A 23,260-nucleotide genomic window follows, 5' to 3' on the forward strand; every position below is an offset into this window, starting at 1 on the left:
ACCAAAAAATGTCATTTTCCACACCCGTTTTCAGACTTGGTGTCTAAGAAATTTTGTTATTAATACTTAGATTAGAACACCATACAAAAGATTTCTTAAAATTCTCTTTGAATTTATGTTACTGTTCCCTTTTTATTTATCGGGAATTGAAACTACAAATACGTTCATACACTCCCATAGTTCCCTGGAAAACCATAACCGATTCCAGAGCAAAGTTTAAACCCTTCTTCAGACCAAAACGGCGCAAAAACCATACCCTTTCGGGCGGCACATACCGGGTTCAGGGGTGTCCGAACTCAAATTTCCTTGCCCACGAGCACACTTCTGTTACAGTAGTTGAATTTCCTTTGGTTCAAGCCGAAAGAAGGTATAACCGTGTTACCGCGAAGAAGAGATTTTCATGACATTTCGGCCATAGCCAGTAGCTAACCATCTTTCTGTGGTTGTTTATGTGTTCAATTGAAAAAGGCCCACGAGAAAGAAATGCTCTCAGTCTCAGTCGGCTGCCTCGTAAGTTCTCGTGTTCTCACGACCAGTCGGGGGCACCCAACGAGAATATAGTTCAAACCCACTTGAACATAACATTATTAAACGTATTTTAAACGGTAGATATAGGCATATTTTTATCCCCTAAAAAGTTTTCATCTGCTCGGATTTCCTAGCTGAAAGTCTAGTGATCCGAAAATTATAGGGATTAAAACTTACCTTTTCGAAAATTTCAGCCCAAAAAAAGGCTCCAAAAATTTTAGGTGACCTTTTTAGGGTAAAAATAGGTTAAAAATGGCCAATTGTACCATTTTCTAGATGTTCGAAAATCCTAGGAGAGGCAGGAAAGCAAGAAATTTTACAACAAATGTTCCGAAAATTCTAGATCTCAAATCGTCTTCCGAACAGATATTTTCCGAAAATTGACGTTGGGTGCCCCTAACCAGTGTCACGAATGCCTAGCTTTTTGTTGTTTACCGAAGAAAATAAAAAGCACAAGAAGGCATAGCCTGCGTAGCAGGCGCTTGGAAGTAGTGGGCACAAGAATAAACGGGCGCACGAGAAGAAGACACGCGAGGGGAGAGGGAGCGCCTGCACGGAAGGCCCCCGAAAATCGTTTCCCGCCCCCTCTCCAATTACCTGGCAGCCGTTGCGTGAGCTGTCAAAAGTTTTGACAGAAAACGACTAACCTCGCACAAACAAAGCGTGCCGCCAAAAAGCTTTGTACATTTTATCTTCGGTCTAAATATATGTTTATGTAAAGATCGGCTGGGTTATCTGATTATATAGCGATGGAGCAATAAACTGATGGTTAACTGACACACAACTTTAAATGTTTTTTAACCACAGGCACAATAAATAGGAAACAACAAAGTCAAAACTGGGTAGCAGGATCGTCGTCTACGGTTTTTGCAGTTAATTTAATCCTTATCTTTTAAAGAATGCATGCTGTGTATTATAAAAAACTAAAAATATTGTTCTCTGAGCTTACTCAGCCACAACTGGACAGACACCAACGATCACAGCGTACGTGGAAAATGATCATTGCTTTTACTGCGCTAAGTGGCCGACATGTCTTACTAAGCGGACCTAAACTGTACCGACATGTTTTCTACTGCAGTAACGAGACATAAACAACAGACCTCAGGTCGCCTCCGAACGGTGAATAATACTAACAATAGTGAAATGTTTTTTTCAAATTCGTGCCCCTGGCAAGTGTTTCATTTCATCAATCATGTCCAAGTTTTGATGGTATACGTTCCATCGACAACACAAGCGGCCAAGTTCTCCTGAGCAAACGGAATATCTCCTCTGATCTTCATTGCCACGACTCGACAAATCTTTTGTTTCTCGCCACTTCTGCTAATGCGTATCTGATGTCAATTCTTTCCATCGTGAATACCGTTTGAACACTCCAACTTTTCTTTGAGATTACGGCCACATAGTCCCATTAAACCAGATTGAAGTGACCTCCGAGACCTGAACTTCGATTGTATACAATTTAGCGGCTTCAGGAGCTAGTGGTGTAATGTAAGATCTTCACTACGTTCTCCATGTACTATTGATTGACAGTTTTCTCGCCCCGCGCGGTTAATTTTTCCCTCGGGAGCCTCTCGACCAATTGGAAATATCCGAACTCACAGAGTGCGAGTTGAAACGATTTTCAGGGGCCTTCCGTGCAGGCGCTCCCTCACCCTTTGCGTGTCTCCCTCGCGCGCGCCCGTTCTCTCTTTCGCCCACTACTTCCAAGCGCCTGCTACGCAGGCTAAAGAAGGCATCGATGGCGTACTTTCGCTTTCCAACAAACAGTATTCAAGGAAATCAATCTGATATTTTTACTTCTGATAAGTTTATGACCTTTCGGTTTCGACGGGAAAACTCTTTAGTTAACTGATCCAAATCCGAATTTATAATTTCTAAAAAAGGCATAATTTTCTTGTGCGACAAATTTGCATTTCTCTTCTTCTAGGAGAAACTTAGTTAAGAAATATCTTTCTTCACAGAGTTAACTATTTTGTGATGTTTTTACGGCTAAAATATCGCATGTGCAAAAACCCAGAGCCCAGACAGAAAGGAAATCACGCGCTCTTTGGCATCGTTCTCGGGAAGGTCACGCGAGGGTTGTTTAACTTTTTCATCAGTGGATTAAATATAGTTCCAAGTTTGACTATATATAGATTACAAATGTAAACTTAACCCTACAGTGTCACCATTTACGAGAAAGTACGAAACACTGTACAGAGCTGAGAGAGCGTGTACGGGGATCGTGAGTGATATAAACCACTCAAATGAAATTTCAAGGGTAGAACTTTCTTGTCCAAGTAAATTTTTTGCAGTTTTAAATTTTGAGTCCCTGTTTGACCTCATTCAAGAAATTGTTTAGCAGCTCAATAAGCAGATCAATCTAGAATTATGACCGCAAAACGGACTTTGGTGTGGTGATGTTTATTGCGCCGTACAGTTTACTTCTGTGGATGAAATACCCATTTTGTTCAACTTTTGTGGATAAACAGAAACGCATAACACGGTTACGAGTTTCTGATTATACTTTCTTGTTTTCAACGCCACACAAGGTGCTCCTATGCGTGAAATGTTCACCTGAGTGTGACCATTTAGAAGTCACCGTGCTGCAGTTTGTGTGACCTTTAAAATAAATTGTCGGGAAGCAGTATTCACATCCTGCTGGCTTCAATTTCCACCTCCTATGTTCCTCTGTTTTTATGTGCCTTGGCCGCCATTGAACAGGAATGTCGTTACTTGGGGTTAATCTTCATTGCGTGCCATTGGCCTTCCCTGTTCACGAACAGCTAAGAATCAAAGTAAATAACGTAAACACCCTAGCCCCAGGATACAGATTCCTTTGGTCACGAACGTCATCAAAGCAAATAAATCTCCCGCGTCTCTGTTTCTTTCTCTCTTGTTTGTTCTGTAGTTCTCGAGCCTTCAGGAAATGATTTAGGTTCTGTTGCGTGAATTATTGAAACTTCTAAGCTCCACTGAAAGTGAAACTACATATGAAAGTTCCATTGTAGACTCGGTGTCGAAAGTCGATGGTCCGTGATGATGCGTCATGATCACCAAAATGTAAATTACAAACAACTTCACTGAAGCATGACCAATCAGAGTTGAAGGGTGCTGTACGATAAAATATAGAGACCAACATGATATTCATATATACAAACGGTGTTTAATACGAAATTTTGTAAAAAGACTTACAAACGACCGTGGTATAAAGAAAATGACAAATTTTCCCCTTCCTACAACAGAGTATAAGCAAATTATGATGAAACTTTATCACCACAAACTTCCCAAGTTTATGACTAACGCTTACAAGTTCAAAGAGCTCCAATTCCTTTTCCAAAAATGCTGGATCACTAAATAAAACCCTGAATTCTTTAACCCTCCTGAGTCCTCTGATAACTGTCTTATTGCCCAACATGTATACTGACTGACCAAAGTTCAATACTTTCCTGTTTGAGTGAGAGTGGAAGGTCTAATAAAACAATTTCTTAGCAAATCAAGAATGCCTCCAAGATTTAAACATTTACCAACATGCAACTCATTTACCAAACACTCTAGACTGGATCTCTGCAGATTAAATTAAGATACCTTTATCTTTCAAAACTCGAATATCGTTTGCATACCCACACTGTGTATTCTAATCACCAGCAAACATTTTAGTTAGACCTCTACAACATAAAACTAGACCAATTTATAAATTCTCAGCAATCATAAATGCTCCCTTCAACAAATTTGCAACATGTGTTAATGAGACTACAAAATAATCTTCAATACCCCAAGCCCTAATAATCCACTCTTGATGTATGCATCAAAAATGCCTGCAACAGCACATTCCATCACCTTCCTTGTTTTAAAAATGCCATTCTGATAGCTATAATCCATGATATTGACTAGCGCATCACAAAACTACACTTTGCTATCTGTTTTGAAATATATAAAGATAAGTCATAAAACTTTAAAGATCTCTAAACAAATCAGCTGTGCCATACAAGTCAGAATATAATATGGCAAAATACCAAACACTTCATAAGTATGCAGCAAAAATGAAATGAAATGAACTGTGATTAACAAAAAACAAAAATAGACTAATCTTTGCATGCAATCAAAATAAAAAGAAAATATTACATGGATGATATCAATAATATTAAAATAAATCTTGAATGAAGCTTTGAATCCATCTACACACAGTTTCAACTTTCCTTGAATTTCCCATCCCACTTTTTTGTTACACCAAAAACAGCTGCACTTTACGTTTACCAACTGGTTTATTGTTCAACTGTTCAATTGCACTACGTGCTTCGCCATTTGTAGGCAGTGTCACCATAGCATCACCAGATGAACGCCCTGGAGCAAGGTAATGAATGCGAATGGAGTCTGGAATGATGGGGAACCCATAAAAGAAATCCAAAATTTCCTCTGCGGAAACAGTAGAGGGAAGATTGCGAATCCCTATAACACACCCTGCACTGATATCATTCACGCTTATATTGGCCCCAGCCGCGAGTTGTTTTACAGGTGTCATGGGACCTTCTGTACCAACACCAGAATTCTCCTGAATAGGCATATTTCCTGCAGCATTTATCCCAACATCCAAAGCCAATCTCATTTCTGGTGATGACAAATTGTGATTATTTCCATTCATGTTCCCTAAGGAATACAAAATATCTTCTTGAGAAAAGCTTCTTTCTGTCATGTTAGGTTCCTGATATATTCGACTATCTGAGAGTTTGACATTCAAAACTTCATAAGCTCTTTCCACAGTACAACGCTTTACGCCAACATATCGCTCCCTTATGAACTGTCTATTTCGGTCTGCTCCTTGAATACAGTCCCCAACAGACTTAAACTCCACATATGCGGTTCCATCGAGTTTCCCGAGCCAACTTCCCGATGAGTGCAACATAAGATGTACAGCCAAGACATCAAGCCCCTGAAAAAAATCCCGAATCTCACTTTCTGTGACAGTGTAAGGCAAACCTGTCATAAAAACCCAAGTAGAGGAAGCAGCTACCCCATCCACATCAGATGATTCACGGCGGCTCCTGTTCGGTTTACCGACAGAGGTGTCGCCTCTAATGACACTTCCCGAGTCCCGCCTTGAACCACTGGAACCAACAGACCTAGCATCCAATCGACTTTCTCGGCTATTCTTGTTATAACTAGCTGAACTTCTACCCAACCTGTCAGAATCCCTCCTTCGGTCACTTTCTCGAGTTCGACGAACCACCTCTCTTCGAGTTGCAGACAATCCGTTAGCAGTGCCGTTCGTAACGGCTTGTCTCCGACTACCTGTCGCATGGTTTGACCCAATTCGATCCTTGCGGCCCCAAGAACTATCAACGGAACTACTACTCCGGATGGGACTTCGGCTTCGAGATCGTCGAAGGGCATCTCGAACACTCCTGGAGTTGTCTCTCAAATTATTTGCCTTCCTATCGTCGGTCTGGCCGGCAAGTACACGCTTTTTGTCAACGTCGTCTCCTCGCTTGCGAACACCTTCCTTTAAAATTTTCTCCATTTCCGTTTGACTGCTGAGTATAAGCTCAATATATCGCTTTCCGACGAAATTTCCATGCCTGTGCATAGCTTTCCTCGCTTCGTCGTCCTTATGGAAACAAGCAAAAGCATAACCAGATGCCTTTCCTTCTGGGCTGGGAGCTAAGTGAATGTCTTCTTCACGTATGTCCAAGCCTCGATAAAATTGCCTTATCTCTCGCGCTGTGGCTTCCCAGGGTAAACCTTTCATCTTAATTACAACTACCATATCGACGAATGAGGTTAATTCTCTCTTTACCTGAAGTAAGATGGCAAATTGTGTACTTTAGCTGCAGTTCATACTAATAAATATACAGACACACAGCACACTTCGGTGGGCATTCATTTTTGCGTCAAGTTCCGCTTACCTTATCAGGGCCGGACCCCCCCTAAAATCATTTTTCTCGCGCTGACCGGAAATTCTTGGCTTGCACTGTCACGCAATGAAAAATAAAAATGCAAACCATTCAATATAGAAGGACTAGAATCTGGGAAATAAAAAAAGATAAATATACAAAAACCCTTGCCAAGAATCAGGTCTGTGAAATATTTCAAATGCGAGATATTGGGAAAAACGGTTTACTTAAATTTATAAAGCTTTGTATGGAAACGCCATGTTGGTGTCCCTTTCAGGAACACCAATATGGCCGCCGGATACCAACCGTTTTCTAGTTTTCCTACTAATGCGTGAATTCTTCGCTTGAGGAACTCATACAGATTACAGTAATATTTATTCTGAGACAAGGAATGTTTACATTGCAAAATCTCCCAAAATCGGTTATGTTTTAACCCACGTAAGAGCTTTCCCGGCCGCCATCTAAATGCCGCGTCACGCAAAAGCCTTGGAATTCAAGAGTCCTCTCTCGCAAAACGAAGAACCCTTTCGAACCAAAAACTTTTTTATGTAAAGGTGTTTAGGTACTGTAATACCTCGTGAAAGTAGAAACTCAGAAGAATCGATAGTTTCTAAGTTTGATTTTTGGTGACGTCACGTGCAACCCAAGAATAGGACTGCACGCAACACATTTGTCCCCGATATTTTTTGGTCGATTTGTTGGAGATTTACCAACGGTAAAACCAGCACTTCATAAATACTTAGAATAAGATTATTTAACGACCTAGCTTTGCTATTTGTTCAATACAAATAATTTTGAAGTCGATCGCTACTTGCCAGGTGATTTGTCATGGGCTTCTGACATTCCCTATAGCAACCAGGCACGCCGGAAACACGAAGGGTTTGCAAAATTTAAACCGAAACTGATAATGAAAGGAGACAAATCCGGAAATGGGTATGCTTAAAGTTCAGTTACTGACGTCAGAGGTTCTTAATAAATATAGAACACCAGCTAGCTTGCATAGCAGGCTTTTTGGTATGTTTTTCCCTGATTCGTGTTCCGTCAGTTTCCTAAAGTAAGTAACCTGCGATCACGCGCTCTTTCTTCCCTTGTGAATTTAAAAAAACGTCTAATCGCTGGTCGTTAAGTAAGGGGCAAAACAAGAAAAACGATGGGGAAGAGTCCGAGAGAAACAAACGGCAAAGAGTTTCGTCTTCTTTCTATCCAGTACAAACATTAACCACAAAGGACTGCAAAGGACCGCAAACGAATATGCCGGAGAACGTAGGATCTATAAAGACCTGATCAGCAAAAATGAAAAGTAGACATATTAAATTCTGCAAGCAGAATACTTCACGTAGTACGATCAGCATTGCAGTATTCTGCTTGCAGAATTTAATATGTCTTCTTTCCATCCCCCCTCCCCCCTCCCCCATCGTTTCCTCTTTTGACCGCGGGAAGGATCAGCTTTCGCAACTTGCGCGTCTGTTTCCCTTTCTTTAAGAAACACAAACGAAAAACACACCACAAAAGGCCTACTAAGCAGGCTAGATACGAGCCTCTTCAATCTCGTCGCCTTCCCGCTGAGCATGCCCGTTCAAATTGATCAGTGAAAAGGTATTCACGGCAGTTGATTATAAGGGAGACAATATTACTTTACAAGACCTAATACGAGGGTGCCTATATGCCGGATCACTTTTTATTATTAATTAGCCTCTGTGTCTACGAGAGATATCATTTAAAAACAGCCAAACTGATATTCAACCCTGTTGTTATTATTGGATTCAATCAGTTGAGGTCGGAGTTTAAAAGATTGTGTACTTGAAATTAATGAGTGACTTACCCTCGCGATCAGAGAATGAAGGCTGACAGAGGAGCAGCCAGGCCTGTGAGAAACAATCACCGTTGGAGTGCGAGATCAAGAGAGCATCTTCTTGTCAAGAGCGTGGCCCAGTTTACTGAGGAAAGCGGAAAGATTCATACTTTTTTTGGATTTTGAATTCTAATTAAGTTTTTTTCTTTACGCTGGTGTCAATATTGCTGATTTTTGCAGGTGTTCCACAATATGAATTACAGTAGCGATAAGGTGTCATTTGTTAACCTGTAATGCACTAGTGAAAGCCCACTCGATGCCTTTCCTATAAGTCCTTCCATTGGAGGAGTTCTGCAACAAGCGGGCAATCAACTGACTCAAACTCAAATTCTGATTGATTTTGATTTTGATAAGGAAAAAATTTGCTTTGATCATGTGAATATCTTCTGTTAATAATTGTTCTGCTGGTACCGTTTTCATTTTTGCCGGCAACCCGGCTGAACAAAAATGAACTCATAAATGGATAATGCTTCTGTTTGGAGAGATCCCTTTACAAAACTTCTTGAGCGGGGCGAGATGAAGTTAGAGCTCGAAGCACCACGAATCGGATAGGCTCGATTACAAGCCAATGTTCAGGAAAATGAGCCCACACTTTGGAGCGACTTTGGAACGGCTTTGATTCAGACGCCAAACTTTTCATGTACTGAACCTAATGCATAAATTTTATAACGTAAGCATTTTGACCGAAATGAGCATTTTCCGCCTTTTGAACTTAGTTCAGCTGCAATTAAGATCGGCGTCTGAATCAGTTCAGTCGGTCTAAATAATTTGGGTCGGCCTTAATTCGAATTAGGGTCGGCTCATGTAAAGTTCGGCGTCTGAACCAGGCCTTACACTATTACTTGCGAATGAGTAGTCTAGCTACTGAATGATCGAGACCGTCACTCAGTGCTGATCGGTGAATGACTAATATAATTCAAACTTTTCATCGTGGCTCAACAATTTGCATTCATTACCCAACTTAAAATCAACTGAAAAAGACGGACTACGTTAACAACTCTTGGTCATTTTCCATGTAAAAGTTCTTTTATCCCTGTCCTTGGCAGAAAACGTCCCCAAAGCAGTTCATTAACTATTACAGTTTCGTGTTCTTGATTTCTTCTTTATGCCAATAAAATCACGAACTGACGAAGCCTCCCCCTTTTTTGTTCCTTGCGATCGTTCAAAAGAAATGTAAGTTATAGATTTGCAATGACTGCGGTGAATGAGGTTCAATGTCGTTTCATAAAAGAAAAGATTCGTCGGTGTAAAAGTCAATAAAAATTTATGAAACGTCATATAACTCACTAAACAACTGACCGAGAGTTTAAACTCTCATCAAAGTCGTCAGAGCTTACCTGACAGTATTTGTCCGTGTATAGCCAGTGTCCTATTTGGTTCTCTTCAAGTAACAGGAGCCAATGGATTGAACTCTTAAATTCATTTACATATCCAGTCAAAATCACCATGGCGCTAAACATCATTGGCTGGAATTCCATCTCCTATATAAGTTTTTTTTGTCCTGGAAAGTCGATTAGTGATAATAAACCATTATCAGCTCTTTGTGGAAAACTAAGTCCTAGGTTATGCGGTTAATTAAACTTTGTTTGTTTTGTTTTCTTGAAATTTCGCCGCGGTGAATCAACACTGTGACACTGACTGGGATGAAATAGTACATACTTGCCAATTGATATCAACCCCTTCATTGCCCACCCAGCCCATAAAACCTGTCCACACCCTGCCGTGTCCACGTCTCCTTCTCTTTACGAAACAGCAGTTTAGGTTCTTTTTAGGTGTCAGTAAAACGCGGGGTTAGGGACAGGGCCGGGGCCGGGCCGAATTCGGGGTCTATCATACTGTTTAGGGTTAGGGTTAGGGTTAGGTTAGGATAAAGGTTAGGGTAAGCGTCAACCCTGATCCTAAAACAGCATTCTTTAAAAAAGGTGGACCCCGAACCCGACCTCGACTCACCGTTTTACTGACACCCGTTCTTTTTCGTCCCACAAGAGTCAAAACAGGAAAAGACCTCTGCTAACGGGGCCTGCGGTTTTTCGTCATTATATGAGAAGACAAAAATGTCTAAATGCACCGGGCGGCTGGCGCCGGGATTCAACAATTGATGCTTTGAACTCTGTTCCTTCCTGTAGATCCGGATAGTTTTTTTTGCCATCGTCAACAACTTTCCCCAGTAGCCAAAAGACAATTGGCCATTTCCAGGTTCCAAAAACACTCGCTTTCAAAACGAGGCTAAGTGCGAAACTTTTCTAGTGAAAATGAGTTTTATTTGCATCCCTTCTTTTTTGGCTCTCGTTCCACTTTTCGCGCTGCCAAAATCGAAAATCCCTTTAACGGAAACGCCTGCTGCGCAGACCTACGCTAGAGGGGTGGAGCGTTGCGTGACGACACTAATAACGGCTGTGTAGCAGACAATTGTAGCAGACTAGATCTACGTGGGCTGAAATCATTTTCATACCAATGGCTTCGCACTTAGCCTCGCTTTGAAACAGAGGTTTGAGGTAACTCAGAAATGGTCTATTAAAGCCTTTCAACCGCTTTGGGAAAGCGTAATATAAAGTGAGAAGGAAAACATTAGGGAGGGGTGGGAGTAGGGAGAGGGGGGGGGGGCCTTCCCTCCTCTCTCCGTATTCTTCTTTTCCGCTTTTCACCCAGTCTGTTCTCCCTTCGCGCTGCTCTCCACTATCTGAATGCCTGGAAAAGGCTGCAAGGAAATCACCAGACTTCAATACATTAGCAGCGGAGTAATCAGACGACCTTACCGACCGATCGAGCTGGAACCGCTCTGGAAACAATTTTTCTCGACCCTGAAATCGAGGTGGCAGGCCCCAGGCCCCTCCCCAGGTTTGAGTTATGGGCCCCGACAAATGGAGAACAAATGATGTATATAAGAAAAACACAAATTTTCATAAGGAACAGTTTGTTTCTTCAATCCCGATTCTCCCACGTTTTTCGCGCAAGAATAACGCAAATAACGCGAGTTATCTCGCGCAACGCATCAGTGAACTCCTCCCGCACAGTAACTGCCGCAGTGTTACATGGGTCGGATGAGTCTGCAATATTAGTTGAAGGCAAGACCATGGCTGCAATGCGAAGTTTTTCATCTGAAGGAAATCTACAGCGGGAAGTTTGTTCCTTAATAGCTCAGAAATCATCAGAAGCTATCAAAGACCACGGATTCTTCGCAGTCGGCTTTTCGGGTGGTAGTCTTCCGAAAATTGTTTGCCCCGGACTGCTCTCTCTGCAGATTGACTTTTCAAAATGGCGGATATTCTTCTGTGACGAGCGGTATGTAGCACTAACAGACGCTGACAGCAATTATGTAGGAGTAAAGCAGCACTTGCTAGATAAGCTCTCTGTTGCTCCTGAACAAATACTAACTATTAATCATGATATTCCACTGGATGAAGCCGCCAAGGAGTACGAATCTCATCTCAAGGGGTGGTACCCTGGGGATGATGTCCCCTCCCTAGATATGCTCCTGCTCGGAATGGGTCCTGATGGGCACACGTGTTCTTTATTTCCTGGCCATCCACTGCTTCAAGAAAATTCTCGTCTTGTGGCACCAATTTCTGATTCACCTAAACCGCCGCCATGCAGGATCACACTGACATATCCCATCATCAATGCCAGCAAATGTGCAGCATTTGTTAGTACTGGTTCTAGTAAGGCAAGTGTTTTACAACAGGTGTTGGAAGGTACTGCAGAGGAACCACTCCCAGCAGCAAGAGTTAGGCCCTCTAATGGAGAACTTCACTGGTTTCTTGATGACGCTGCAGCTAGTTTGTTAACCAAGAAATGAATGACTGCCTTTCTTTCCACCGTGCATCTTGCCATTGTAAATACAGTTGAACCTCTTGCAAACGACTACCCAAAATGCTGAGATCTAGTGGTTGCCTTTAGGAAGTGGTTGCTTAGGAGACTTGATCCACAGGGGGTCTGAGATAATTAAGTTTTAAATACATCTACATTTTGGACGAGAATTCATTGAATGTGATAATCATGTGATTAATATGTGTGTATAGTTTCATGTTGTCACTTAAGAGTCACTAAACGTTCTTTGCATACTATGAGTAGTGTAGTACATAGAGATCAAACCATGCGTCAAGTGGTTACTTACAAGAGGGTAAAAGCAATGGAAAATTTTAAAACCGTTATCCAAAAAAGTGGTCGCAGTCCCCCTTGATAGGGGGTTGTTTACAAGAGGTTTCAACTGTAGTGATTTGACTGAGAAAATTTTGATGTGTTAGATAAGTGGTCATAGGAGGTGGCTGCTTAGGAGAGGTGGTCGCACATTGAGGTTCGACTGTAGGAGAATCTAGATCTTGATCCTGAGTAACTTAAGGCTTTCTCCAGGCATCCCTGTCCTATTTCAATTAACGGAAAACGCAGTGTCTTGTCTGCTTCTCAGCCTTCTATGCAGGTCTTTCAATCAAGGTTGAGAACTGCTTTCCAAAAGGGCTCAAGGTGCTACCTGCAGGGGATATTAGCTGGTGATGTGTGTGCAGCATAGATACTTAAAACAAAATTTGTTTTAAGTATCTATGCTGCACACACATCACCAATTAATAATCTTAGGAGCATAATAATGATAATTATTCAAGTCCACAAGTGATATATAGTAGGGAGCTCAAGCAACCATTACAACGATGCTAGTAGTAAAAATGATCAATAGTAATGTCCCAGTAGTAATTTGAACAAGAGAAAGAAAATAATATTCATATACATACATATAACTTAAACTGGAGTCGAAATATAGGTTATATTTGTCTATATGTATAACACACCAGTATGCTCATTGGAAAATAAGCCATTACACCCCTAAAGGAAACCAACCTTGGAGTAACTGTACTGGATTTTGTTAACACACTATATGAGACAAAAAATCCGCAATTTACAGCCTTAAGTGAAATGAAGTGAATAGGGAACCTAACCAGCAACGTAATGGCTACCTTTTTCAATTCATGCTGCTTCAAACTTTAAGGTGTTTATTCCATCTTGTTTAATTCGTCAAATGTTGCCAATTTTATATGGAGTTGAATTATAAAACACTGTATCAAAGTTTAAGAAAAGAAAAACAAAGTCGTTGTCTTTTATTTGTGTTCTCCACAAAACATGAATTTAGGCATTTTCACAACGTAATCGCGCAGTCACGGCATAGAAATTTATAAAAAAGTGTGATGCATGTACAAAGTTGTAGTTTTGCCAATCTAAACCTATTGCTTTTTTGCTAATCTCATTGATATCACCGTCATCGTTGCTTAAGCTCCCTAGTAAAGGGGGGACTCATGCCATATTAAAATGTGAGTTTGTAGGCTTGATGGCCTTTTTATTGCAATTGTATCTAATCCATAAATGTTGTGGTTAAGCTCGTGTGTTAAGCTTTATTAAGGATAACTAGAACATTTATATTTCTATTTGTATATATTTTTCTTGTATGTTAATTAGTGGGGGCATCCCTAGTATGGGGCATTGGTGCTTTTGGTTGTCTCCTTCTCCACAACTTTTTTTTTTTGTTTGTTTGTTTGTTTGTTAAAGTAGTGTTAGCTTATTTCATTTCATTATTTGCTTGTTATGCAGTGTAGTGAATCTGTAATAAATAAATGAATAAATGATTGTGAGAAAGGTTCCAGACTAAGTTTCTATACATGGACCTATTGAATGTACTGATATAATTTTAATGCTTTTTTTTATGCATAGTTATTTGCTAAAGTAAAAAACTTGTTACAATGGGTGATGCTGCTGCCAATGCTAAGTCAGAAATTGGAAATGTTTTGGAAATGTTTTGCCCTGACATCTTTATTTATTTTTTAGCTTTGAAGACTGTAAAGTGAAACCTTGATTTAATAAACCCCTACATCCTCTGTATAACATGTAACATTCTTTACCCCAGTAATGATAACGTGTACGGAAAAGAACCTCACTGTTTTTTGACCATACCTTGACCCTTTGCTATATCGACAGAGTTAAACCCCAAGTTTGGTTTTAATCAGGGTGATATTAAACAAGATAGAGCCATTCAAGAACTTGAGAATTTACAAAGTAATTTACTTGGTGAGATGTCCCTATTAATAAATTATGTCTGGAGTTGTTGAAAGGCTGTATCTTGTACAATATAGGCCTGATTAACACAATGCTTGGGGATTTTGCTCTTTTCTGACTAAGTAGGTCTTGAGATGATACTTCCATAATGCATACCCTCGTACCCAGTCCCCCATGATATGAAAGCCAGCAAATATGGATGCAATCAATAGCAAATCCAAACCAACAGCCTGTAAATCCATATTCTTTTATTACAGTGCAGATGTCACCTCTTTATAGTTGAATAACATCAATGGACTACAAGATCTTATCATAACATTTGAACAGTGACACAAATATAAGTAATAGAAGGGTCTAATCAAATCGACAGTGGTTCAATTCAATTTTAACCTTGGTTAACTTGCATTTTATTTGCTTTAAACTCATTATCATACATCCCAAAAGAAAAGGAAAATGGATAGGCAGGGTTGTCACTAAGATTTCAAGTTGTTGGGTAAATAAAACAAGTAGGTGAGGAATCATGCAAACGGCTAGGGGTTTCTTTTGGTTCTATTTTTCTTCTATTTTCCTTTGAAAGTAGCCAAGGGCCAGGTTCATAGTACCCCAGCCCCCACCACTTAATGACAGCCCTGGATAGGTGTACTGAAAGTTTATTTTCTAATGGCTAAAACAAAAACAAATTCCAAAGATTGTAAATTTGAAGAATGAAATGATTTAAAACGGAGTGCCAATGAATTATGTCTCTATAGCCTCCAGTAAAAGAACCCTCTTGTCGAGTGGATGCCATGAAAGGGGCTTAGTGAGTTAATTTGTTAAGTTTACATCAATAATTGTCTCTTACATTTCAGCCCTGTAAGAGAAATTCAGTCTTGCAACTAAACCTTACCAACTACGTTTCTAGTTTATTATGATTCCCTAACTTCCATGTGCCAGGTTGGTCACAACACAATGAACAAATAATTTCTTTAATAATTATTATGTTTCTTGTCTAACCAGTGATGGCTATAAAATGTAAACCTATTGGCAAGTGAGAGAGAGTCCTTGAAATAGCAAACCATAAAATTATAATATATCATAAACAAAAACATGGCTCCACCCCGGGCTGCTCAAGCTGCCTGAAAAGCCATTTTATTTTATCTGTTCACACTCAAGCATAACTAAATAGGTACATGTATTGATGAGGTCAACTTCAAGCTATGAACTGGCCATTCTTTTGTTACAGATCTCGGTCAAAATAGTTCTTAGCATTAAAGTTGAAAAAAACATCTTGCTCAATAACTACAGTGACAGTTGCTAGTAAAGTCTGTAAGTAGTGAGTTTGCTAGTCTATTTAAAAAATAACAATCTGTGAGTTCCTAAATGACAAATTTCTCGGAGGCTAACACTTGTTTGATTTGCTTTGAGTTAGTTAATTTTGTTACTACACATATTAGAGTACTCATGAGGATGTCAGTCTTCCAACAAATGATCTAAGATGCCCAAGCTTCAAGTTCTCTCAAGTCATCATCTTCTGCTTTGGCCTTAGCTTTGGCTAGAAATAGAAGAAACAGATATGAAAAACTTGGTACACATGAACCTTAAGAGCTTGATACACTTTTTAGACTCTTATTACATTAGTTTAACTCTAACCCAGAAGAGTGACCTGCATCTAGTTTTTCACTGAAAAAACACTACTTGAGTAAAGATCACGAGAACAACCTTAATGATCTCAGCTGGGTTGTTCAAAGCTGGGTTAAGATAACCCAAGTAAGTGTGAAATTTAAATTCAGAAACGAGAGCTTTCAACGCAAATTCAGTTTTATTATTTTTCCCCACAACTTGATGATTTTATGATCTGAAAAATGGGAAAATTATTTAGGAAAAATGCTTTTGGACAAAAGAAAAAGAAACCCAGATTAAAATTCAACCCGGGGTTAGCATTAATTGGCCTTCAAACAACTGAGGCCTGTACTTTAAAATGGTCTTGATTGTGAACAATAGGAAATATACCATAGGAGACATATGATTCAAGAGTAATGGGGAGAATATACATCAGGATATTTAACAATTATTTCTCGAGCCTGAATGGGCTCTGAGTCAATAGCCCATAAAGCCAACATGTGAATGGGCTATTGACTCTGAGGCCATGAGGGTGAAAGGAATAATATTGTTTTAGTAAAATCCAACTAGTTGGTCAAAAATAAATTTAAAAAATAAAAAAATAATTTCAAGTCTCGGAAAAATAAAATGCCATTTCCAGGGGTTTTCAAGAGGTATTTTCCACCATGGACGCCATGTTACTTCATCAGAATAAATGCAAGACTGGGCACAATGCTGTCTAAATGTCCCAGGCATTCCACGACATTGCACGGTTCGAAAGTTTCACAGAGCTAAACTTGTTTAGATATGTGTTCAATGTCATTCAAAACTGGGAAACGGATGCTTTACAAATTTTACTAGGTGGTGCATATCTTTTGTTTGCAGTTATGGTAGAAGGAGACAAAAGTAGCCAGCAAAGGATGACTAACTAGCCAGCAGTTTTGGCTAGCTACCGGCCCTTATTGATAGCCCTGTGGCTGGAAGGTGAATAAGGGCTCATGACATAAAGGACTTTATACTACCAATAAAAGTAAATACAACTTGTATAAAATGACAAGCATGAGAACATCACTGTGTTTCCAGCACACAGTTGGAATGTAAAATAAATATTTGATCTTTACACGATGTGTTTCCAGAAAATACCCATATTCCTCCTATGGAGGAGGAATTTCTGAGGGGGAGGAGGATCATAAAACCCAAATTTTAAAATTTACAAAAGTCTGAAGATAAACTGTAATTTGCAGGAAGTGGGGAGGATGGATAGAGTTCAAACCAAAAACCTTCAAAATCCATATAGAATGGATCTTTTCTAAAACAACACCATTATATTATTATAGTAAATAATAAATCATTGTGAATAATTTACAATGGCAAATAAGCCTAAACATAAAACAGGACCAAACATGAAATCAGTTGGACCTGAATGGAAACTAACCTGGTTGAGCTGGTAGTTCTGTGGAAGGAACATTTGGCAGACTAGCTGTTCCGCCAACTTCTAGCAGTTGTTCATCCAGTCCCTCTTGTTCCAACTCTTCAAGCTCATTCATAAGCTCATCCTAAATTTGATGGAGCATTAGAAGTTTGTCACATGAGACGTAAACAAAGATGAATGCTTTACTTGGCAAACAAATAAACAGCACCAGTATCTTCGTTCTGGGCCCCCAGCAGACTCAACAAATTACCACAAATACATTTTGAATTTCTATTCACCCTGATTAGCAAATTGACAATGGCTTTTAAACAGGCCAATCATTGTGCATTCTCAAATCCTGGTACACAGGTGGGCGCCCAGAACAGTGGCGGATTCCAGACCTTCAGATAAGGAGGGGGCCCGATCATCCAGTTCCTGAGATGGGAGGGGGGGCGGTCTCGGCTGAAGCAAGGGGGTCCCTGACCCCCTGACCCCCCCCCCCCCCTGGATCCGCCACTGCAGATTAAGGTTTTTGGCACTGTTTTGTGGACAGACTTAACAAGAGTTTAGTTCCACCTGTGTTGCAGGCTATTTTCTAGTGGCCTACATTCCATACAAAAATTTACCCCAGTAATTAAGTAGCACACAAACCCTTGTCATACATCTGTAAACCCCAACAAAGAATCAGATTTGAGTAGTTGATTTGTTAGCAGTCGTCTACTATAGTTTATGATCAGTTCTGATTAGGTAAGAAAATCTCTTGTGTATTAAAAAAAAGGAAAGCATCAATGTTGTAACAAATTCATTATGAAAAGTAGCAATAACATTCTGAATACTCACTTCATCGACATCCATTCCAAAGCCAGCTGGTTCTGATATAGCCCTAGAGATTTCATCGGCAAGCTCTGTCTGTTCCTGAATGTCGTCCATCATTTCATGGACATCATCAACATCACTGTAGGGGGTGAAAAAAAAAATGAATGTAATACGAAATGGAAAGTTGCTCATTCATGAGCATACTCATGTACAACCATTATATTCACAAACTGTAAAATAAAAATAATAAGAAAAAGAAGAAGAAGAATACATGTACTGATAACAAAAAGAATAATAATAATAAACAGTACAGGTGAGATTTTGGTCTACAAGTTGCATAAGCAATGGAAAATCAGTGATTTCCTTTCTGCTATTCAAGTTGCGTGGCACTTTTATGCAGGCCACACTACAACTTCAACTGCCATACAGAAAAACAGTTCATTAGGCTGTGACCTATACATATTTAAGAGGAAAGATTCACCAATGCTGGCTACATAGCTTAACTGCCTTTGTCTGACATATTGGTTTCTCACCATAGACTTAGGAGTGCTGTTACCATTTAAGTCAGAAGGTAAAAGATCAGTCCATGGATGACATGATACATATCACAATATTATCAGCAAATTATGACAATCACAAGGCCACATATTAGGGAAAACAAACCAGGTGAAAGAAGCATGCCTGAAGTACTGTTTACTGGTGTATGTACTGGTGCAGTGTTTATGTGTTGGGTAGAGGACATCTCAGAAGCTGGCTGTTGCACACGCTTTATCAATTATGCTGTGCAAGTGACTAGAAAATATCTTAGGTTCTCGACAAAATGGTACTTTTGGCACCAAAGTGCCATACCTTGTAGTTTGGTGCCACAAGTTTTAAGAACAAGGAATACAGGTTTCTACTTTTATTAACACATGGAAAATGACGCACAAAGCAGACAAAGTGACAGGGTATTAATTTCAGCATACATGTAATTACAGAAAGCAAAGACATTTTTCTAACTACAAGGTTCGTACTCTTTTAAACTTTTCAAATTCCATGACTTTTTATGACTTTTTTCATGACCTTTTCAAGTTTTCCATGACCTTAAGTTTAACTTTATAACCTCTTCTTTCCACTGGTTAAGGCTAAAAAACAAGCTCTTCGTAAGCCTTGGTTTACAAAGGGCCTTTCAAAATCGATTAGAAAAAAAATCTGTCGTACAAAAGCTTTCTTAACGACCCCTATTCTCATAATGAGTTAGATGACACTAACATATTCTTTTCTCAAAAAAATGTTGACTTTCTTGAAAAGACCTTGAATGAGGAGCTCTTGAAACTGACAAATTGGTACCAGGCTAATAAGTTATCAATAATTATTCAAAGTCAAAATTTATGGTTTTCAAATCCAGGCAGAAAAGGCAAAACCTTGATATTAAACTAGAAATATTAAAGTAATTGCGCCATTGAGCGAGTAAGGGATTCTATATTGTAGGGTGTGACCCTTGATGAAAATCTTACATGGAAACTTCAGTATGATTTTGCCGCTTATTTATTCTTTATATTTAATGTTAGGTTAGGGAGGGAGCTCATTCAATAAGCCCCAAGGTTCCATTTGAGCTTCCTTGCCAGAAAAATACTTTTAATTCTTTTACTTATAATTTACGTCCAATTAATCTTTCAATAACATTTTTGTAATATATTGAACGTTTGTATGTATATGTGTTTTTTTTTTCTGGCAAATAAATAAACTGAAACTGAAACTTTCACTTTCAAATATTTTCAAATCTTTACTTGTTTCAGGGTAGCTTTTGACCTAACTCAGTTCAACAGACACAAACTGTTGTGTATACCAAAATGTGTGCCATTTAATTATTTGTCTTTATCGTACATCATCCTAGCTTTGACATCTGCAGTAATACTAATCTATCAAGCATAACCTTAATAATAAAAATATTTCCCATAGCTTTCCAGGACTGTCAATTATATTCTATGACTTTCCAGGCCTGAAAAATGAAACTCTTAAATTTCATAACTTTCAAGGTTTTGCATGACCTGTAAGAACCCCGTAACTATACTTATACTTTGACCTGGTAGACAGACCACTGAGGTGACTGAACAATCCACAAGCCTCATTCTTAAAATCTCGATTTCAGCTGACTGGAAAACTATAAACTCTGGCTAAATGACCAAACATTTCTGTCCAGCATCGCATAAGAAGAGGTCTGACCATCTAACCATTTCAATCAAATCTGCCGCTAAATTGCCATGTTTAACCTAGTCCACATTTTCATCCCACACCTGTGGTGTGATTAAAATTTTTGATCATTTAGCAACATCTACAAAAAAAAAGCAAGCCCAAACAGGAACAAGGGGCCAATATCAAACACTAAATAGATGCCACACTTTCAGAAGTTAATACCTACAAAGCCTTTTTTGGTACACTTTCTGCAATGGGTGGTCTTTTACTGTTTGCTTGTTTAAAAAATGTACATTAGTGTATGTAGCCTAAGAGCAAGCTCTCCCAGGGCAATCTGGTGGTGAGGCAAAAAAGGAGAGAAAGCTAGCAATCATGTCTCTGGAATTTGAATTCCACCTCCAGTGCCCCTGTGGCTCCCTGTCAACGAACAGAGCTGTCAGTTTTGACCAATCAATGTGGAGCAGAAATGAGTGTTGATTGTAAACAAACATAAAAACACTGCACAAAAGATGAATTTCCCACGACTGAACGAAGCCCTGAAAGTATGGCCCCAGCAAAAAAGATCAACAGAGAACGTCCAAAAAGTGGCAAACCACCACTAATGCCTGCTTCAGGCGTCAGCACTGAGACAAGATATTTTGCAAGCTTTGTGATGTACATTGAACTCAGAGTAAAATTGTTCCTGCAAAAGTATTTAGAAACAAAGATGTCCAGAAAAACTAAATAAATTGTCTCTCTCCTGCTATAAACAGATTACAAATTGACAGGAATACACCGAACTGAATTTGTTTGTTTCATAATATGCTGATATATCCAATCAGCGTTCGCATCCCATTCTGGGACACAGATATTCAAATTTATAAGACGGAAGTGCAAGCTCTCCTTCCCCTCTTCCCTCCCCCACCCCTGTACTCCTGGAAACCACAGGAGAGCTTCCTTGCAGGCTATACTGTGTGATAAATATGAAGATGGATGAAAATACGTGATTGTTTAGCTCGCACTCCAAATTAACTAAGTAAAATATGTCTCTTTCACATTATTAAAACTGTGGCCAACTGGCATGTGGTTGAGCCATCACGTCAGTAAACAATGTATCTTTTAAAGCTAATTAAATCAACAGTGTGTTTGTAATTTACATGTACGCTGTTACTGCATCAAGTGCAAAATTGGCAACTCGCCTCCCAAGAATTGTGCATGATCTAACTGACTGTACAGTTTCAAACTTAACTGCCAGCCTAGATAGTTGGTACAGTTTAAATGTATGCTAATAGATTTTTTTAAAATATACTCACAGCTGTTGATGAGCTGACTTCAGCGCCTTTGCAGCATATGACATATTCTTAAGGACTTCAGTGTTAGTATTCGCATTCTCCAAAGCCTCTCTTTGAAATTCGATAGTAGATAAGGTTCCATCGATTTGCTGCAGTTGTTTTTCAAGTCTTTTTTTCCTCTTTAAAGCCATTAAGGCAGCTGAAAATAACATTTCAGTAACATTTAAGATTTAGCATGTCAAAGAACATTGCCACACGGTAAATATATTGATTACTACTGAGATCCATTTTGATTCCTAGAATGCTTCGACACTGATTGCTCGTGTAAGAATTTAAACTTGTATAACTGGGAGAAAAGCCTAACCTCTCTTATTTTTTGAAGCATTCTTCCTTGCCGTTGCTACTTCTTGATCGATTTTCTTTTCTAAAAATTCACTTTTCTTCGTTAACATTTCTTCAGTGGACCGCAACTTTTGAATCGCTTCCTGCGTTGTTGGCGGTTGTTCCTTGTTTTTTCCCCCAAATATCTTCCACATTTTGAACAGCTTATTGCTTTAGTTTCCTAAAAAGAGAAGAAACTTTCTACTAAACAGCAATAAAACTACGAAACGTTCCCGAAATTGCAGGAAATTTCCGACAAGTCCAACCAGGTAAGATCTTTATTTAGGTATGTGACGTCACGACACTTTGTAACCAGGCAAAATGCGAAGCGAAGTGTGGAGAGGCAGAGGCATGGGTAGGATGATGCAAACCGCTCTTCCTACCCTCCATGCGCTAGTCTGAAATGCCAGTTGTCTCCTCACGAGGGGGGGGGGAAGGGGATGTTGAGGTGACGACTGACATTTCAGACTATCCTCTTGCATTGCTCTCTATGCTGCAAATCAGCTGGCAAATTGATTGAACCTGACTAGGACGTCATTGCATAATTGTATGATCTCTTGGCCTCACATATAATCCCTATTTCGATAAAAAAAGAAAGGAACTTTTGGAGTTGTTTTTTTTTAAGGGCCCCGACCAGGTAGGAGTTTTGACCTTGACCCTTCAAACCAATCTTGAAGCACAAAGCGTATTTGCCTTCATTTTATCATTTGACATATTAAGAGAGCTGGAATAACTGTAATGATAGTTTGAAAGAACAAGAATTCATTTATTCATACATAATTGATCCACACTGTGTTGCAAGCGCCAGAGTTTCCGCTTGCGCGCAATGATCTAACTCGAGCGGAAACGCTTACTACTCAAGCTATGATTGATCAGTTTATTAATGATGTCCCAGTGATCCTTGCTGAAGTTGCCTATTAATCCAAGCTACTAAAATGGGGATAAGTTCCCCTTGTCGGCAAGCCTCTTTGGATCGTACAGCCAAGTGGGCTCCTGGTACTGCCTGTTCTCATATAAAGTTATATTAGCTGATTCGCCTTATCACGACCTACATCACAGTGACATCACCGCCTCTCCTTTTTTTCTCGGGTCTTCTCGTTAGATATTCTACCGTTTTCAACGGGAGACGGAAAACCAAAAACACGTTAAATACTGGGGCTAATGGGAGTGCGCCCTAAGAATCAAATGAGCCAATCAGATGCAAAGCAAAAACATCAAGGCGCCGCTTAGCACGCGAAAACGTATAAGATTCCCGCTGGTTTTGTTATTAGTTCTGATTGGCCGAGAACAGTGGAAAAGTGATCCCGGATAACGGGGCAACTGGTTTCACGGGCAACCTGCC

General features: G+C 39.6%; 3 protein-coding genes across 3 annotated transcripts; 1 reads left to right on the forward strand and 2 right to left on the reverse strand.

Annotated features, from left to right (window-relative positions):
- Positions 1-3,650: 3,650 nt before the first annotated feature.
- LOC140927552 (uncharacterized) lies at positions 3,651-6,400 on the reverse strand. The gene has a single exon (XM_073377223.1). It carries the CDS (start codon positions 6,269-6,271, stop codon positions 4,733-4,735), a length of 1,539 nt encoding a protein of 512 aa, XP_073233324.1. The 5' UTR covers positions 6,272-6,400; the 3' UTR covers positions 3,651-4,732.
- Positions 6,401-11,125: 4,725 nt separating this feature from the next.
- LOC140926542 (6-phosphogluconolactonase-like) lies at positions 11,126-12,739 on the forward strand. Its single transcript, XM_073376270.1, has one exon. The coding sequence runs from the start codon at positions 11,126-11,128 to the stop codon at positions 12,044-12,046; it is 921 nt and encodes a 306-aa protein (XP_073232371.1). The 3' UTR covers positions 12,047-12,739.
- Positions 12,740-14,517: 1,778 nt separating this feature from the next.
- LOC140927553 (charged multivesicular body protein 4b-like) lies at positions 14,518-22,200 on the reverse strand. Its single transcript, XM_073377224.1, has 5 exons — positions 21,902-22,200; positions 21,559-21,736; positions 18,116-18,230; positions 17,300-17,420; positions 14,518-15,817 (listed from the first exon to the last, which is right to left on the reverse strand). Exons 1-5 carry the CDS (start codon positions 22,071-22,073, stop codon positions 15,756-15,758), a joined length of 648 nt encoding a protein of 215 aa, XP_073233325.1. The 5' UTR covers positions 22,074-22,200; the 3' UTR covers positions 14,518-15,755.
- Positions 22,201-23,260: the final 1,060 nt, after the last annotated feature.

The sequence above is a fragment of the Porites lutea genome, chromosome 2, assembly GCF_958299795.1.
Source record: "Porites lutea chromosome 2, jaPorLute2.1, whole genome shotgun sequence".
Lineage (NCBI taxonomy): Eukaryota > Metazoa > Cnidaria > Anthozoa > Scleractinia > Poritidae > Porites > Porites lutea.

What these genes read in the sequence shown, in the direction of transcription:
- LOC140927552 (XM_073377223.1), bottom strand. Translation starts at nt 6,271, where the DNA reads ATGGTAGTTGTAATTAAGATGAAAGGTTTACCCTGGGAAGCCACAGCG.
- LOC140926542 (XM_073376270.1), top strand. Translation starts at nt 11,126, where the DNA reads ATGTATATAAGAAAAACACAAATTTTCATAAGGAACAGTTTGTTTCTT.
- LOC140927553 (XM_073377224.1), bottom strand. Translation starts at nt 22,073, where the DNA reads ATGTGGAAGATATTTGGGGGAAAAAACAAGGAACAACCGCCAACAACG. An exon ending in AAGTCAGCTCATCAACAGCT is followed by an intron (nt 18,231 to 21,558) that starts GTGAGTATATTT and finishes CACCCCCTACAG; the next exon opens with TGATGTTGATGATGTCCATG. An exon ending in AGAACTACCAGCTCAACCAG is followed by an intron (nt 15,818 to 17,299) that starts GTTAGTTTCCAT and finishes TTCTATTTCTAG; the next exon opens with CCAAAGCTAAGGCCAAAGCA.